We start from the raw sequence: 17,258 nt of genomic DNA, 5'->3' as shown, positions 1-17,258 counted from the left end.
CTCTAATAAAGGTAGTGCTTATCATAATATAGCACTGATATTTCTTGTATGTGTAAAACCCACTTCCAACAACACACATCATGAAAAAAAATCATTACAGAGGCCTATAATGCATTTTGGAATAAAACCCTTCAAATAAATAATTAAACAGACAAACAAAAAACAAAATAACTGCCAACTGATGCCAATAAACAAACAGACAAGAATAGTGAAAATGATGAAAACCATTATTTATTATTTAGCATCGGTAAGTTAGTGTATCTTCTACTGAGAAAGAACCTCACTGAACAAAATGACAGCGCTGTGCTTTACAGCGTGTGTGTGTGTTATCAGTGTGACAGCACACTTACGTCACTGTGTGCGTCGTTCCTCTTGCGCATTCCCCCCCCCCTCCTGCTCTTACATTCTCACTCGCTCTACACTTCCACTGGTTTCCAGGAAATTTACTGACGTCAAGAGAAAAGCCCTCCCTCTCTCTCCCTCCCACAACCCCCCCTCTCTCTCTCGCTCTCGTTCTCTCTGGGTCATGGGTTTCAATAGACACACAACACTGCACTTACTCCCTGATTTGGTAAACAGTGGAGTCTCCAAGAGTTTGAATGACTGTGTGTGTGTGTTAATGCTTGTCTCTGTATAGGAAAGTTCTGTCCTGCTTCACTCATTTCTGTCAGCAAAGCAAAAAGTTGGAGTAACTTTTTGTTCCCCTGTAAGTATCACAGCTTTAACCACTGAAAGACAGCCACAGCACTATAACAGTAATAAAAGGTTTCTGGTTCATCTTCTATGCTTAGTCACTGCACACTTTTTAAACATTTATAATGCAGTCTGTTCAGGTGAACTTCACACATCAGTGAGTTTGGAGTTAAGGGTTAACCAGAAAAGAGAAACGTGAAGCTTTATGATCTAATTTAACTCCCTGTCAACACCTTTAAAAAGACACAGTGCTGCATCCACACCAACAGCATATCAGTACAGTTACAGCTCCACTGATCTCAGATAGAAGCTCAAACTGCCTGTTAAAAATAAACACACACTCACTCACTCACACTCTTACCTGATTCTGTTTCATCCCCAGTCACTGCCATCTCTACAGTGTAATAATCCAGTTGTGCTTCCGTGTTTATCTCTCTCTCTGCCTCTATCAGCTTTGCCTGTGTCTCTTTTCCTCTCTCTCTCTCCCTCAGTCAGCTGCTGTGTGACTCTGCAGTGGAGGGCCACTCACTCCGTCTGTTTCTTAGTTTGACTTGTGACTCACTGTTTAACTCTCTTCTTTTTTCCCCTCTCACTCTCTCTCCCTCCCTCTCTCTCCCTCTCTCAGCCAGATTACAATTAAGGGCATTGACATCACTATGACATCACTGCACTCTCACAGGGCATAACACACTGTCTCTGAAGAACCACCCCCCCCCACACACACACACAGTCTGAGAGAGGCAGAGAGAAAAGAGAGAGAGAGAGAGAGAGAGAGAAAGGTGATAAAGACAAAGAAAGAAAGAAAGAAAGAGAGAATAAGAGAAGAGAATGAAAGAAGAGGAAAAAAGAGAATGAGAGAGGAACAGTGTCAGAGAGAAGAGAGAGAAAACAGGAGGAAAACAGAAATAGAAAAAGGACAGACAGAATGAAGAAAGAAAAAGAGAAAAAGAGAGACAGAGAAAAGAAAAAGGAGGAAAAGAAGAAGAGAGAAATAGACTGAGACAGAAAAAGAGGGAAAGAGAGAGAGAGAGACAGAGAGAGAGAGACAGAGAGAGAGAGAGACAGAAAGACAGAGAGAGAGAGAGAGACAGAGAGACAGAGAGACAGAGAGAGAGAAAGAGAGAGACACAGAGAGAGAGAGAGAGAGAGAGAGAGAGAGAGAGAGAGATAGAGAGAGAGAGAGAGAGAGAGAGAGAGAGAGAGAGACTCTCTGTCTTTTAGACCAAAACACTTCAAACTTGCATGTTAAAACCCAAACCGCATGACTGGAATGTGGTTATTATGAACATGACAGAATAAGTGAATTAAGTGAGGCTAATTAAGAATGTCGTTAATAACTAAATGAATAAATAAACGAAGTCAAATGAACTGAGCCTGAGAGCAAACACTGTGGCTATTCGTGCTCGCAATCTCAGTTCTGTTCACTTCATTGATTTACTTATTCATTTAGATTACAGAAATGCTGGAGCTCAAATGTTTTTGACATACCAGTTCCTTCACTTGGTAATGTGAAAGAGGAGAAGAAAGAGAGGGAGAATGGAGGAGAGGAAAGAGGGGGTTGGATGGGGGAGAGAGGAGGAAGGAAGGGGGGAGGGTGGCTGAGTTTGATGTATTTTTAGATGATGACGCAAAAAGGTGTTTCAGGACAAACAAAAGGATATTGTTCTCATTCCACCATATAGCACTGCACACGCATCTGCACTCGCCATCGCAAAGCCTCTCACTGGTGCACAGAGCTGCCTTTTATCTCCCCTCTGTCTACGCCTCATTATTTACTAAACAACTTCATAATAGTTTATGTTCATTATATTTAAGTCTGCTTGCAGGTAGTTTATCCCTGACTGTAATTCTCCCACATACCAGCACAAATAAACCAGCTAAAACTCACCATAAACACACAGTCCACCTACAAACAGACAGCACCATCTAACATTAAAAGCAGACCTGCTCTTCTTCTTCACCTCTCTAGTTAGGCACAGTCTGCTGCTTTCTCAAGATCATGGTGCAAAAAAACTAGATAAAAGCAACTCTGTGCTATTTAGATCTTGCTGGTTAGACAAGATCACACAGATAATGGACACATGAAGGACCAGAGAGATATAAAGGACTGGATTTTACAAAAAAAAGTCCCTGTACATCAATAAACAGGCAGCACACTGTTGTCATGGAAAACTAAAATAAGCATTTGTCATTATTTTGCTGAAGTCATTGGTGATGGTTTTGTCCAAAGTGACATATTAATCAAAGTCCACCTGGAGCAGATTGGAGGCACAGCTAGAATTAAATTAATGACCTATTGAGCCATAGAGACGTTCAGTTGTTTACAACATGCCACTCCCTGAGCCTTGTGTTATTACATTAGTGAGGTCATCCTTTATTTTGACAGCACTATAGATCATCTACAGATGCCCAGATTGTTAAGCTATTTGACAAAACTCAGTTAATTCTAAACAGCATTAGAGTTAGGTTTAAAGGGTTTAGTTAAAATTAGGGCTGGGTTTAGGTTTAGTGTCAGATGTAACGGAATCAACTACATTCAACTTAGAGTTCAGCTGCATAGATAGATATACAGTTGAATGTTAGGTAAAGACAAGCTGAGCACCTACAATTCTTCATCGTATTGTGCTGACTTAAAAAAATATATACAGTGCCTTGCAAACATAATCAACCCCCTTAAAAGTGATCAGATTTGTCTTGATTCTAAGTGATAATTTGTAATTTTGATATTTGATATTTTTGCTGCATCATGTTTTATTTAAAAAAAATTTTACACTTTCAAATATTGGTTTCATGCATTAAAACATTACATGACAAAAATTATAACCGAAAAGTGCTCTTGGCTAAAGTATTTGACCCCTGTGCTATGGAAGCTCCACATATGAAAGATTTTGGACGCAGCTGGCTTACAGTTGGCTTCTGCGAATCATTAAAGATCATCTTCTTTAAAGCACCACTGATCAGACTGTGAATCTGAAAAAAAAGCTGTGAAAACGAAGACCAAGAACATTCGAAGACAATCAGAGATAAACGTATAGACATGCACAAGATAGGAAAAGGCTACAAAATAACATCCAAGTGTTTGAGCACCGTGATCAATTTTGAAGAAACCTAACACTGCCCATTCCTCCCCGCAGTGAAGTATGTGGGGAGTGGGGATCATGTTAAAACTAAAGGATGAATAGATGGTGCAAAACACAAGAAGGTACTGCAGGACAACCTGCTTCAGTCTGCTAAAAAAATAAAGCTTGGGAGAAACTTCACCTTTCAGCAGGACAGTGATCCCCAGCACAAGGCCAAAGCAACACAGGAGTGACTGAACAACAGAAAGGCGAATGTTCAACAATGGCCAAGTCAAAGTCCAGATCTCAAGCCAATCGAGAATCTGTGGCACTATTGGAAAATCGTAGTGCACAAGCATCTTCCAACCAACCTGAACAACCTGCAGCAAATCTGCCAATTAACTCCCAAGCAGTGTGCAAAGCTTGTAGAAACTTACCACAAAAAGTGTGAAGCTGTTATTGCAGGAAAAGGTGGTTCTACTAAGTACTAGGACTCTGAAGAGGCTGAATACTTATGCAAGCAGCATCTTTCAGTTTTTAATTTTTAGAGCACACTGGTTTGCAATAAAAACACTGGCTGGGACAACCTGTGTAAGTCTCATTTGTAATCCAGACAAATCTGATGAATTTTAAAGGAGCTGAATACTTTTGCAAGGCACTGTATATATCTTTGGGGTGGCTGGTTCCCTAGCAGTAGGAGAGGTGAGTCAGCAACCAGAAGGTTACACATTCAAATCTCAAAACAGACAGGGTACTTCCAATACCCCTTGGACGAGGCACCTAACCCTTCCTTTAATATACAGAGGTAACTGTATAGAGACCACAGAGAAAATGGGCATAAGGTAAAAACTATTCATTTTTCAGTGTCAGGGAACTACTTACTGTAGAATAAACCTTTTTTACAGGGCATTGCATAGTGTATTAAAATTTGCTTGTACTTATCAGCATTCATGAATCCTTCAATCAAAATTAAATCACCAACTCTAGATGTTGTTATACTCCCCAAACTTGATCTCTGCACTGATCTTCCACCACGCTTGGCTGATGGTTGTAGACATAGTTCAAAGAGTCTTTCATTGCTTTACAAGCTGCCTTCTGTTCCCTCCAAATATCTTAAATATTGACCCATGAATTATTAAACTTTACTCCAGATCTCAGATGGGGCCTAAAAATTCATGAAATTCATAATTTGGTTCAATATGATATGGTGGTGTCTTGATTTGACATACGTTTGGTACAGAAAAAATAAGGTGTGCCTGAAAATGTGGCTTATTTTAATAAGTAAATGTTTCCATTTTCAGTTTTTTAGAGTGTTCAACATCCTAAAAGTATATTCTATAACAATGCATGAGCCACCAGCTAATATATGCTTATGAGAAGAAGGAGTGTGCTTTTCCTTCCTGGTCTTGATTCAGAAGCAAAAAGGAAGTGATATTTTCAGAGGAAGGAGGGTCTGCCCTCATTGTGGGCTTGTTTAATTTTTATTATACTTCATGCAATATAATCAGTATTAAACCGAGTACAATACTTGCTCCAGTCTGTTGAATGATATACGTGTATGTATGTTGTATGCTTTTCACAACATATAAGGTCTTACAAATGGATATACAGCACTTGAGTGAAACTCTTCGTGTATGTATAAACATAAGTGCATTTTTCTGTAATATCTGCAAATTTCTACATTGTCAAATGAGTGCCCATATTTCGGAACACTCTCACAGTTCGGCGTGTGAGCATGAACATGAGATGTCACTGTGGGACCAAGCGGGTCTGACCAGTTCTCCACAACAGTGTCTGTGTCTGACGACCACGGCAAATCAGCCGTCTGAGAAGTAACACTGCTCGTGTTGTTCTCCTAACCTGCATTCTGCGTCCAAATGCTAGAAACAAATCACACACAAATGCACACCATGCAAATTGCTTTTCCACACAACTACTGAACTGTTGGGTGACGTAAAAGAGAGTCAGAACAGAGCCTGGGTGTAGTTTCCAAAATGTTTCATAAAGATCTCTGTGGTCTAAACACCATTTCTGAGAACTGAGTTAATCTTAGTACTCATAAACCAAGCCTGGCCCTTTTCCTTAGCTCACTGTATACATTTACATTTTCATTTTTTTTCCCCTCCAATTTTTTAAATCCTGAAACATTCTGCAACACGATATTGTATCCTTTATGTCAAAACTGAAAACAATCCCTTCCTCATTTGTGTACAATTCAGAATTTGTGTATCTATATACCTCATGTAGCTATATATGGTGGTGGTAAATGTTGAAACTAGGACTTAACCACTAATTTCCCGCTAACACTCCACAGCCTCTACTACATGTGCTTTCATACCTTTATTCTACAAAAAATACTAAGCATTGATTATGGTAAACTCTGTCTTAGTGATGTGTGTTACACTGATGTATTAATACATTAACCCCTGTGACCTTCTTTGGCAAAGCTTACAAAGTGTATCTCTACAGATATGATGTGGCAGTGCTGTACTGACTGGCCTACTGCTTTGCTTTTGCTTTTGCAAGTAGTTATGTTTCTTAGGACTTTATAGAGGCAAGCTGCTGTGTTTTGCGAAATGGAATTATGTGTTGGAGTTTGTGGAAGATGTTCTAAACGTCTTCTTCTGTTTACGGAGCCAAGAGTATCAGTAAATCAAAACGGTTTATCCATAACGAACTAAATGAGTGTTTATAAGAGCAACTACGAGTAAGAGTGACTATGTGTTTGTTTTATGTGTGAAACAGTTTGAGAGCATTAGAGAAGTCCCCTTCACACTTTTCCATATGAATTTCACATTAAGTACAAAAAAGGAGTTAACTTACCTGCACAAGTCCTAGTACAATTCATATTACCGAGAGAGCACATGTAGTAAACAGAAGCTGTTACATTACCGGAAAATACAGCGACGTCTAGATTACAGTTGGCAAAGTGGAACGTTTCTGAGACGCTCCTGTTATTACAGTTTAGAGTTTTCGAGTTCTGATCAATTGATTGATAGAATTTATTTAACCATTACATGTTTTTGAAACAATTAGTATTATTCACACCTTAAAAAAGGGCTTGTGCAAAATATGAAAACACAGTCAGAGGCTTATTTCTGTTCTGGTCCCTAACATATCCAACCAAAGGCAGCAGATGTGACATAGCAAGCATGGCATGATATACAAAATCACTACAAACATCAATCATTTCCGAAAAAAAAAACAACAAAAAAAACTATCAATACTCTTGACAGTTTGACATTTGTTAAAACCAAGTCCTATCAAATCAACTTTCCTCCTTCTCTAATCCATTTCCTAACTGCGTGTCTAAAACCTTGCAGACTGTTAACTAGCTTAACACTTCCAGGCAACTGAATATCTTTCACCTGAATAAGATAACCTTCTAGAGGATGAAGAACAGCACCATGTACGGTTTTGTATACAGTACACACCTCTACCAAAGCTACTCTATCCTGAACTTTTGACCATGCAACATTTCATAATGACAGGTTTCCAGAAGAGTTCTCGTGGGAATATTCACAATAATTTTAACTAACTTGTTTTGAGATGTCTCAAGCCTGTTTTTTAATATACTTAGAAATGCTGCTGTACCATGAGAATCCATAACAGTCAAAATGAGGCTGGACCAGAGCTCCCGCCAAAGGTAACCACTGGTTTCCTGTGTAAAAACTTTGAAATTCTGGATATAAAATGTATCATTAACCTTGGTTAAAACCTTATCAGTCTGACAACTGCCTAACATGCATTTATCAAAACACCTTTTAAATAAATCACTGAGTTCTTAGCTTCAAGTACTGTATCCCCAACTACAACATTAACTTTTTTTTAGTTTTATTCTGGTACCAAAAAGAATTAGATTCCACTTTGCCCAAAAGAAGAGACAACTTGTTCTCTGACATCCACCTACTAACTTTCAACAGTTCTTCACTCGGCGTACTTTTTACAATACTTTTTATCTTCATGAGAAAACAGTATTTGCAGAATTATCTGCATACAAAAAAGTTAATATTAATTTATAAACCAAAAAACAATTTAGTGTATTTTGTACATAATTCTAGAAAGAAGTGGCAAAAATCCACCCTGCTTGCATGAGAGTCTGCTTCTGTACAAAAGCGACATAGCATCACCAACAAAGCAGAACTTGAGTGATGTTTTTGTTTTTTACAGTTGCGTTTTCAGTTTTTCAAAAGAAAACATGTTGAGAGTCTATTTTTATACATGATTCAGAAATACAGGAGCTGTTGACCTTTCATGCTGAGGACATCACGTCCTGTTTACCAGGACTTTAACGGCAAGCATGAACGCGTGTGTCCCCATACAACCTGGTATAAAAGCTGCATGTGTGATGTAAAGCCTGAATATTACTGGTAAACTGCCCTGGGTTTTGAGTGTGAAAAGGGCTAAAGAGAGAGAGAGAGAGAGAGAGAGAAAGAAAGAAGTGTGTGCATGTCTCTTACCCTGTACGAGCACTTGTCCAGCAGAGAGCAGCAGCTGTTGTGCAGGGTCTCCAGCCTGAGGGGCGTACTGCAGGATAGTGGCTCCAGGCTGAGGTGCTGCAGGGCTGGGCAGAGTCAGAGCCTGAACCCCCTGCAGCCCCTCTCCTCCAGGACCCCCGATCTGGATCGCTCCTCCCTGAGTTATGGCAACTACAAAGAGAGAGAAGTTCATTCAGTTCTATTATTCAAATAATACAATACAATTTCATGTTTGGATAATTAAGCACCAGCCATGCTGGGTTTTAAATCTGCAAACATTGCCACAAATTGGCATTGACACAAATTAATTTTGTCATTTACCAAGCGTGTGAGGAATGTACGACCAGGAAAGTCCAGGCAGACACAGCAAACACTTTCATGCTTCAAGAGCTAGCAATGCCACCAGACAATTGTCTATTTCTTGGGCATTTATAAATCTAACACCTTATGACTCATCGTTATCAAGGTATATTGCTAATACAGTTATTGTAATACTGTTTTTTTTTCTTTATCACACAGCTCTAGTGTCGCTGTCATATTGAACTTTCATCACTCCTATATAGTTATCGTATCATATATGAGTTGTTTATTTGTAGTTATAATCCAACACCTGCTTTGGCTAATCAATACTTCATTAAAGAAAACTATGTAATGGCTGGGGACATCAAGGAGAATGTCTACTACTTGCCTACTTTTTAAAATACATTTTTGTTACTTTTTTGACTGCAACTATGTTTATTTGTTTGCATGTATTTTAATCTTGTATATTGATTTTACTGGCAAAAACACATTTATTCCCCAGATATAAGGCTTTAACCAATTTACTTAGGTCCCTAAAACTGTACTGTACATGAAATATCTCTGTAGGATTGAGCAAATCTAACTGGAGTTTAGGGAGTCAGTAAGAAAAAGAGCAAGAAATATCTGCTGATCTAACCACTTTTTAACCTTCTAAGTGTGAATTTAGTCAAAGATTTATGTGCGTGTGTGTGTGTGTGTGTGTGTGTGTGTGTGTACGTACTGTATTGTCCTGAGCTGGTCTGATAAATAGACGATGGCAAAGTCACCGTAGCAACGCTGGAAGAAGCAGGGGTGTCTTCTTCGGCCTTCTCCTCTTCCTCAATCTTTGGCACTGCAGGAGTGTCGGAGGACAACTCACTCAGGATCTTTCTGCACAAACAAAACAAACAAATGACTAAAACAAAAATATCAACACATGCAGGGCGTTCATACTGCAGGGCAAGCTGAACCTCTAGGCTCTGAAAAATCAGTCATTAACACAAGTTTTAGACTTTAATCTGTAGGTAGAAGATTACAGGTCTTGTGACCCTGTCAGCTTTACACATATAAAACTTAGCAGTGGTGGAGGGAGACACAACCACTACAGTTTTTCTTTTTTATACAGGCAACCTATACATCTCTGCAACAAATCAAAATTTAACAATTTATGAACAATTCAGCTGAAATGAGGGCAAATGCTACAGTTAAGCCATAGGCAGGGTTAACGGTAAGAGACTGAGAGACAGTCACAAAAAAGACAATTCATTCAATACAATTCTAAGTTGTCCCAACCAAACAAGCTTTCCAAGCTAAACGCATTAAAATATCTGCATCACAAGTATATGATTAGCCAAAAGAGGCTGTGCCAAAGTGACAGATTTATTTTGGCCCATCAAATAGAACCACAAATATCAGCATGATAAAACTACTTATGTTACATCTTTCATACATTTTCTAAGAAATCTGGGCATAAAAACAAAAACGAACTGTTTAGAATTTATATGGGAGGATATGGACTGTTTCTGTTCAGAGGAACTACGGTAGCCCTGGTTTAAAAGCTTCAAAACAATTATATATTACAGGGTGATTAAAATGACACAGGTGTGATTTTCAGTATTGAAAAACACTTACAACAAAAAGTTACTTTCATGGTACAAAATCAGTGTTTGCGGTGAATCTTGAGAAACGTCTGTTCAACTGCTGTCAAACTATACAGACGCCATTCTTATGGGAATACAATAAGATGACCAAAAGCATGCTTTACTTGACCTTGTTCAACTACTCCAAGTTAGGCTGTGTCATTAACTCATTTTTATGATTATCAAAACATTTCCTATTTGGGGTGATGAGATCAGAAGGTTAAAGGTGAGAGGGGAATAACTTCACCTGTAGGAGGGTCTTCTGGAGAGAAGCTCTCTCCTCTTCTGCGTGTCTGAAACATCTGTTTCCTCTCCATCAGCTGTAGCAGCAACCTGGAAACAGACACAGACACACACATGGTGCACACACATGAATATAAACACGCATTCAACAGGAATGCAGACACACACTCAGGACACAAGCATTTAAAAACTATAATTAGTGCACATAAATGAAGTGTATGGATTTTAAGCAATTGCCCATTGGCTTCTATTATAAGTGTGTTTTCAGTCAGGAGGTTTTTTGTTCTCTTCTAAACACGGGAAAACAAGTCAAAATTAGTGCTAATGGACCATACGATGCAGATGTGGTAAACACAGATCAGGTTGAAAAACACAGGACTACTCTTTTAAGTAACTGGATGTTTTTTGTTTTGGCCCAACGCACTGGATTTGAAATGAAACAGTGACTGTGTGGTTAAAGAGCTGAATAACAGCTTTAAAGAGGAGTTCCACTCATTTTCCACATTTTCGCATAATTCAGTGGTTGAGATGTACATTCTGAGTTTTTTTATTTGAAGCGGTTAATTGCAGAGAAACCCTGCCAACTCTTTACAGTGGTGGTGATGGGAACCTGGGGTTGTGATGTCTACAATGCAAATATATTTACTATCCAAAACGATCAGTGAACCTACTGTTTTTATATGTCCTGTTTATGATGGTAAATTAGTGGCTAAGTAGAATTAAAAATGTCTTCTTAAGGGGCTATTTTGGCTTATGACATGCTGCGTGTATTTCTTCACCATGAATGGATTTTAGAAATACGTTTTAGGCCAAAATCTTCACAAAACTATTGTAGAATAACGTCCCAGGCCTCAGGTGATGTATACCATATGCATATGCATTCTGTGATGTAGCTTTTAGAGGCATTAAACTTACATGTCTGGTTCCTATCACCACCACTGTGATCCATTCTGACTTGGCAAGTTTCTCTACAATAAAATCTTTCACATCAGTTCAGTCTGAACAACTTTGTTTACAACATTAACATTTAATTATGCAGAAATGTTGAAAATTCACTGGAATTTCCCTTTTTCAAGGCTATTGGATGAAAATATATCCTGTTTATGTTCTCACCTCATTTCACTGGACTGTAGGTAACTGGCTGCTGTGTTGGCCAGTTTTGTGTTGTTGCATGTGCAACAGTTCATGCACAACAGGGCTAACAAAAACAAAGAGTATGACTCTAAATGTGGTACTTCGTGCCAGTGCCAGTTAAGCAAGTCATCATGAGGCAAGCAACAGAATAAATGAATCAGAGACATTGCAAAAACTATAGGTGTGTCAAACTCAGTTTGAAACATGGTTAAGAACAAAGAGCTTGGTGCTGAACTTGATGTAGGAAATAACCTCTTAGAATACTGAAGACCACAATGGATGATGGAAAAAATGACTTCAATCATGGAGAAAAACTAGGAGTGCATGATCGGAAATGGCTGCACTCAACTGCTGTTCATTTGTATTTTGATCTTTGTTGTGATTTTATGGCATAAATAATCTCGAGTAATAAAAAGTAATAAAAAAATTAAGAAAATACTAAAAATATTATACGACCCATTGCATACATTATAATAGGTTATAAAGTCATATGCTTCATCTAAAGTGCCTGCAAATGTATATGTTCAGCCTATCCATCAGCCTATGCTGTAAAAAATTTGTTGGCAAGTGAAATCATCTAACATTTAGCCAAAATACCTGATATTTCTTATTTGTTGTAAGAAAATGATATGGCTAATGAACTTTAGCTACTTTTACTTATGTTGAGTCATTTTATCTAGCAAAAGAGCTACTGTAGCACTGGATTTTGCTTGTTTTTCAGCATTATTTCTTAAAAAAATCAAAATTATCTGTAATATTTCTTGAAATAAGCAATTATGTGCCAATGTAAGACACTTTCAATAAATAAAATTACTTTAAAAAAGTTAAATAATCGTAAAATACTTTTATGACAATTTAAAAGAATTAGTACCTATTTGGACAAGATTATAATAGTTTCACTTTAAGATATCAGAATATAATTTTTTGCAGTGTACATGTTTTTCAGTGCATTCATGTAGCCCACAAAGTGCCAACTTTAGGTGAACAATGTTATGCCTGCCTGTTGCTTCAAAGTAATAATTAACCTTAATAACTTAATAGCTAATATTACACTTAATAACTTAATTATTAATAATTCATGTTTTTAGAAATAAACATCAGACAAAAGCTCTAAAAATGCTCTGGTAACACAATAACATAAAATAAAACATGGTATCTCAGTCTTTTTGTCATGTAATTATGAACATCACCAATCACTGATTAGTGTGTTAATTTTTGCTTTACTTACCCAGCACAGAGCTAACAGTGGTTTAATTTCACTTTCACACACTGCGTTAAGCTTAAACACAGACATCTGAAGCTTCTAAGATATTTAAACAATATGTTCTTTACTTTGAACATTGCAGTTTTACAGTCTACTGCCAGTTCTTGCTATAAGGAGTAGCTCCCTTTCGTGCAGGTGCAATATGTATGTGCGTGTCAGTCATCAGTTGTAGTCTTCACATGCGTTCAAGAGCAAATTTTCATAGGAGATTAAAGGTGATAGTGAGTGATGGAAGGTGATCATCAATCAGTCTTAGTTGGTGCTAGTTCTTCCTCGTCGGCTTCGTGTGCCTGGACCCTAACCTCACACTGTTTCATTTGAAGTCCAATGAGGTGGAGTCATTTTTTGCAGTAAATGGTGAAGTAATTGTTCCACTGTCAAATTACTTATGGGCTGCACTGTATGAAGATGTAGGTATGAAGATTAAAACCTACTAAAGACAAACATAGACACTTGTTGGATACAACACACACAAGTACAGATTTGGTTTCATGTTTTGTGTATGATCACAACAAAAAAAGGCATACATTGCATACATTTAATGTGCTAGTAAACTTGCCCACCAGTCCACCACATTCTCTGAGTAGACAACAAAGCACTTTTGCAAATCGCTCTGGATAAGAGCGTCTGATAAATGCTGTAAATGTAAATGTATAAATGTCACTCCACTAAAACTGTCGTTCCGAAAACCTGCTCCCCAAGCAACACTGCCCCACAGTAAAGCTGTCACCTGACTGAACCTGTCAGTCTGCCCCTAAACCAGTAAGGTTGGAAACAAAAGGGTTAAATTTTTTAAATGGCCAAAAGAATTTCTTTCTCTGTGTTATCTCAGCCACACTAGCTCTACCATTCATTAGGACTTAATAAGCTGAACTGAAAGCCTAATGTGTCAGATTAACCACTAACATAATTAGGAACTGACAGTGGAATCAACCAATCACACTTTGATGGGAATAGATGGCACTGATTTTGTGAGAATCACTGTAGGTCTTCTGGACGTCCTGGATATACCACTGACTATAGATGGAAGTCTAACCAATGAGATCAGTTGTGAAACTGGAAACAGCTGCTGCAGAAATTAGCTTTATCATAGAGGTAAAACATATAATGTGGCTGTGCCAAAGTTATGGCACATTTCACATTTTGTGTTTTTTTGTCAATTTGCTAAAACTCAAATAAAAGCAAAAAGTAACTATGCACAAAAATTTGGGGGAAAATTCCATATTTAAGCTTGTTCGCTGTAGAGGATATGTTTAGTTGTTTTCACTTGGAAAATCAACGACTTGTGTTATTTCAAGTGGGGATGTTCAAACATTTGCATCTGGCTGTAGATAATAAAAATGGGAGCTTATAATTGATCAATTACAATATTATGATGTTAAGTCATCTCAAATATACTTGCTTACGTGGTTTCTGACACTGTTTTACACAATGCTGTCTATTAAAATGGACAAAAGCACATTGCATAACCAGAAATCTGTAGTAAGAGCCCTTTGAAGTCTCTGCTTGTTTGTTATTTGTTGTTGCTTGACGTGAAAGCTACGCTAATGAGATTAAAGGAATCAACTCTCTCACACTCACAAATCTTATTAGCGCCCTAACCAGCTACACTCACACTGTCTGTTGCCATAGTGATCCTACACTACGCAACTGGTCCAGATATTAGTGCACTTGGGACTTCTTGAAAGAACCAATTGACCACGATGCAATAAGTTTATGGAAATTTTGGAATTTACATACTAAATGCATGTTGTGATGCAGATTGCCACCAAACTGTGAAAATGTGGTGTCAAGCTTTGGTTCTAACCTGGAAATGCAGGGTGATTCAAAAAGATTCATCCGATTTCAAAGCGCCATATCTTTACAACCGTAAGGCGCCTAGGAACCAATCACATACCAATTGAAAGAAGGGGTCATAAACTTTCTGACTGTCACCGGAAGATGGCTCCCTTCAGTCTGCGAGGAGATAGTGACCCCTGAGCAGAAAGCATTTTGCGTTCTCCACTTCAATAAGAGTGAATTTGTCATAACTGTGCAACATGATTTTCGGCGGTAGTGAACATCCACCAGTTCAGAGCGTTTGTCATTGGTTCCACAACACGGGATGATCTCCGAAATCGTATTGAAAGAGCCGTGAGTGCAGTGACGCCGGACATGCTCAATCAAGTATGGGATGAATTTGGCTATTGTGTTGATGTTTTCCATACAGCTGGAGGAGGTTCATATTGAGCACTTGTAAAATTACATAATAAACTTTATGCTCATTTAAACCATTTACAATTCACTGCATTGTTCTGTAATGATTTACAAGTGAAAAAAATCATTTTGAAATCAGAGGAATCTTTTTGAATCACGCTGTGTTATGTAAAATAATGACAAACTTTGGTTCTTACCTTAAAATATTACGTATCATAATAACACACAGAGCATTTTTGTAGCTATATTGTATGATTATTTCATTAGCTGGGTTAGGTGTGGTAGATAAGGGTTGGAATTAATGGTGTGTCCTGGTATGGTCCTTGTTCTTAATGAAAAGTTGCACTCAAACAGCTGACCAAGTTATAAAGATGAGAGGTAAAGTCTTCTACATCCCGTGGTTGCCCGGTTGTGACGTATTACTAGACAATGCTTTCTCTGATGCTGCGTCAACTCAGCAGTATTTGTGTTTTATTTTCTCCCTTGTGGTTTACGTGTGACATTTGTGTGGGCTTGTGTACCAAAAAAAAGTTGTGATTCATTTTTACATGACCTTTTTCCAACCTCCTTTCATCCTTAAACAAGCTGTTTTGGTTACTGTGCCTGTAAAAGTGATGATATTTAACCGTCATTTAGACATGTTTGTTAACTTGCGCTAACAGTATGTGGTAAATGTAAGTAAGTAGACAACATTAGGTTACTGTCACATCTGTGACGTTAGGCTGCGTTTTTTAATTCAAGGACATCTACAGCCTTGTTTCTGTAAAACACAGTTTGTCGGTTGATGATTAATCAATAATAACAGTGAAAAGAATTTGCCAAAATTCACATTCCAACATACTACATCAGTCTTTTATTTCAAAAAGGAAAATTCAGTTTTCCATGACGCCCCTTTAAGATTTAACATGTAGTGTATGTCTGTGGTAAAGCAACAGACAATACAAAAACTGGAGTTACTGTACAGTGCATGCATTACCGTCAGGTACCTGTGGCCTGTACGCTCTGTATCTGAGGGACTGAATGAGAGATGGTTGTGTTGAGATGTGCAGTGTGTGCGTGTGTGTGTGAGAGAGAGAGTGTGTGTTACCTGTATGGTCTGTATCTGAGGTGACTGAATGACAGAGGGTTGTGTAGCTTGGATGACTCCCTGCACCTGTAGCGTCTGGCCCCCTGGTAACGTCACTACTTCCACACTTGCTGACTCCCCTATGCTCTCACTCACCTTGCAGATAGAGGAGTGGGGGGGGTTTAGAGGGGTGTCGAATTCACTCACTGACAACAACACAATCTAAATACTACACTCCAATAAGACCACATTTACTATTACTTCTGTAAATCTACCTATTTAATCCTCTGGACGCTAAAGGCTGTTACTGAAAAGTTTTTAAAAATTGACTTGGTTAGATGCTGAGTGTACAGTACAGTAGATGAGAAGGAATAGGTGAATATGAGCAGGTTAGTGTGTGTACCTGTGTAAGTGTGTGTGTGTAGACATGTGCCAATATTCAGTAATAAATCACAACACACATGGTCCTGTTATGGCAGACACATTTAAACATCGTCACTGCAGTTTAGTCAAACAAGTTTCATCAGAGACTTTTAGGCTGGCTTTACACAGTGAAACTTAAATGCAAGTTTAGTTGCTTAAAATTTACATGAAACTACACTGTACCTGAGCTGCATAATGTAAAGCGTGCTGCAACTCATTTGAAACAACAGTTGCAGGCGGCTAAACTTGAGACAGGTTTCATGGCGCAGCCGTTCAATGTGTCAAAAAATGCATCACATGATCACAATGAAGGACATGCTTTAAAACTACAGATTTGGCCAGATCAGTGGACAAGAAAATAGAATAGAAGATGGTTTACAGGGTGGTTGGAAAGAAGGTTGGAAAGAAGAACTAGCTGCGTTAACTAGCCAGTTAACGCTAAAAGCTGTTTAAATAGCAGCTTGTGTCACTGCTTATTCTTCTTTGTTAGCCTGCTGTTATTGTGATCTACAAAGTTAGATTAAGAAACTACTAAACAAACCCTACATAAAACAAACAGCTCAGCAGACAGCTAACAGGCTAACAGGCTCCTCCAATAACATGCAGACTTAAGCTGTAAAGTCAACATGAATGAGAATTCATAACACAATTTCCTCTGATGTATTTACCAGATGAAACACCATATCAGGGAGTCTCTGAGCTAGCTGAGTGTTTCTGCCCGATGATAAGGATAGGAGATGGAGGCTATCAGTATAGAAACTATTGATTGAAATATATTTTCCC

General features: G+C 38.2%; 1 protein-coding gene across 3 annotated transcripts in view; it reads right to left on the bottom strand.

Moving 5' to 3' along the window:
* The window catches only part of crema (cAMP responsive element modulator a), a 28,803-nt gene that overhangs the window by 5,800 nt on the left and 5,745 nt on the right, over positions 1–17,258 (bottom strand). The window contains exons 3-6 of one of the 3 annotated variants that reach the window (XM_036555792.1): positions 16,074–16,208; positions 10,397–10,482; positions 9,252–9,400; positions 8,213–8,401 (exon numbers count right to left, since the gene is read on the bottom strand). In XM_036555792.1, the coding sequence (XP_036411685.1) occupies positions 8,213–8,401; positions 9,252–9,400; positions 10,397–10,482; positions 16,074–16,208 (559 nt within the window). Of the gene's footprint in view, positions 1–1,054; positions 1,391–8,212; positions 8,402–9,251; positions 9,401–10,396; positions 10,483–16,073; positions 16,209–17,258 lie in introns of those variants that run through there. The other 2 variants (XM_036555793.1, XM_036555794.1) reach the window with 2 other exon arrangements.

The sequence above is a fragment of the Colossoma macropomum genome, unplaced genomic scaffold, assembly GCF_904425465.1.
Source record: "Colossoma macropomum unplaced genomic scaffold, Colossoma_macropomum, whole genome shotgun sequence".
Lineage (NCBI taxonomy): Eukaryota > Metazoa > Chordata > Actinopteri > Characiformes > Serrasalmidae > Colossoma > Colossoma macropomum.
Note: the sequence above shows the minus strand (reverse complement) of the source record. Positions and strands in the feature narration are given on the sequence as shown.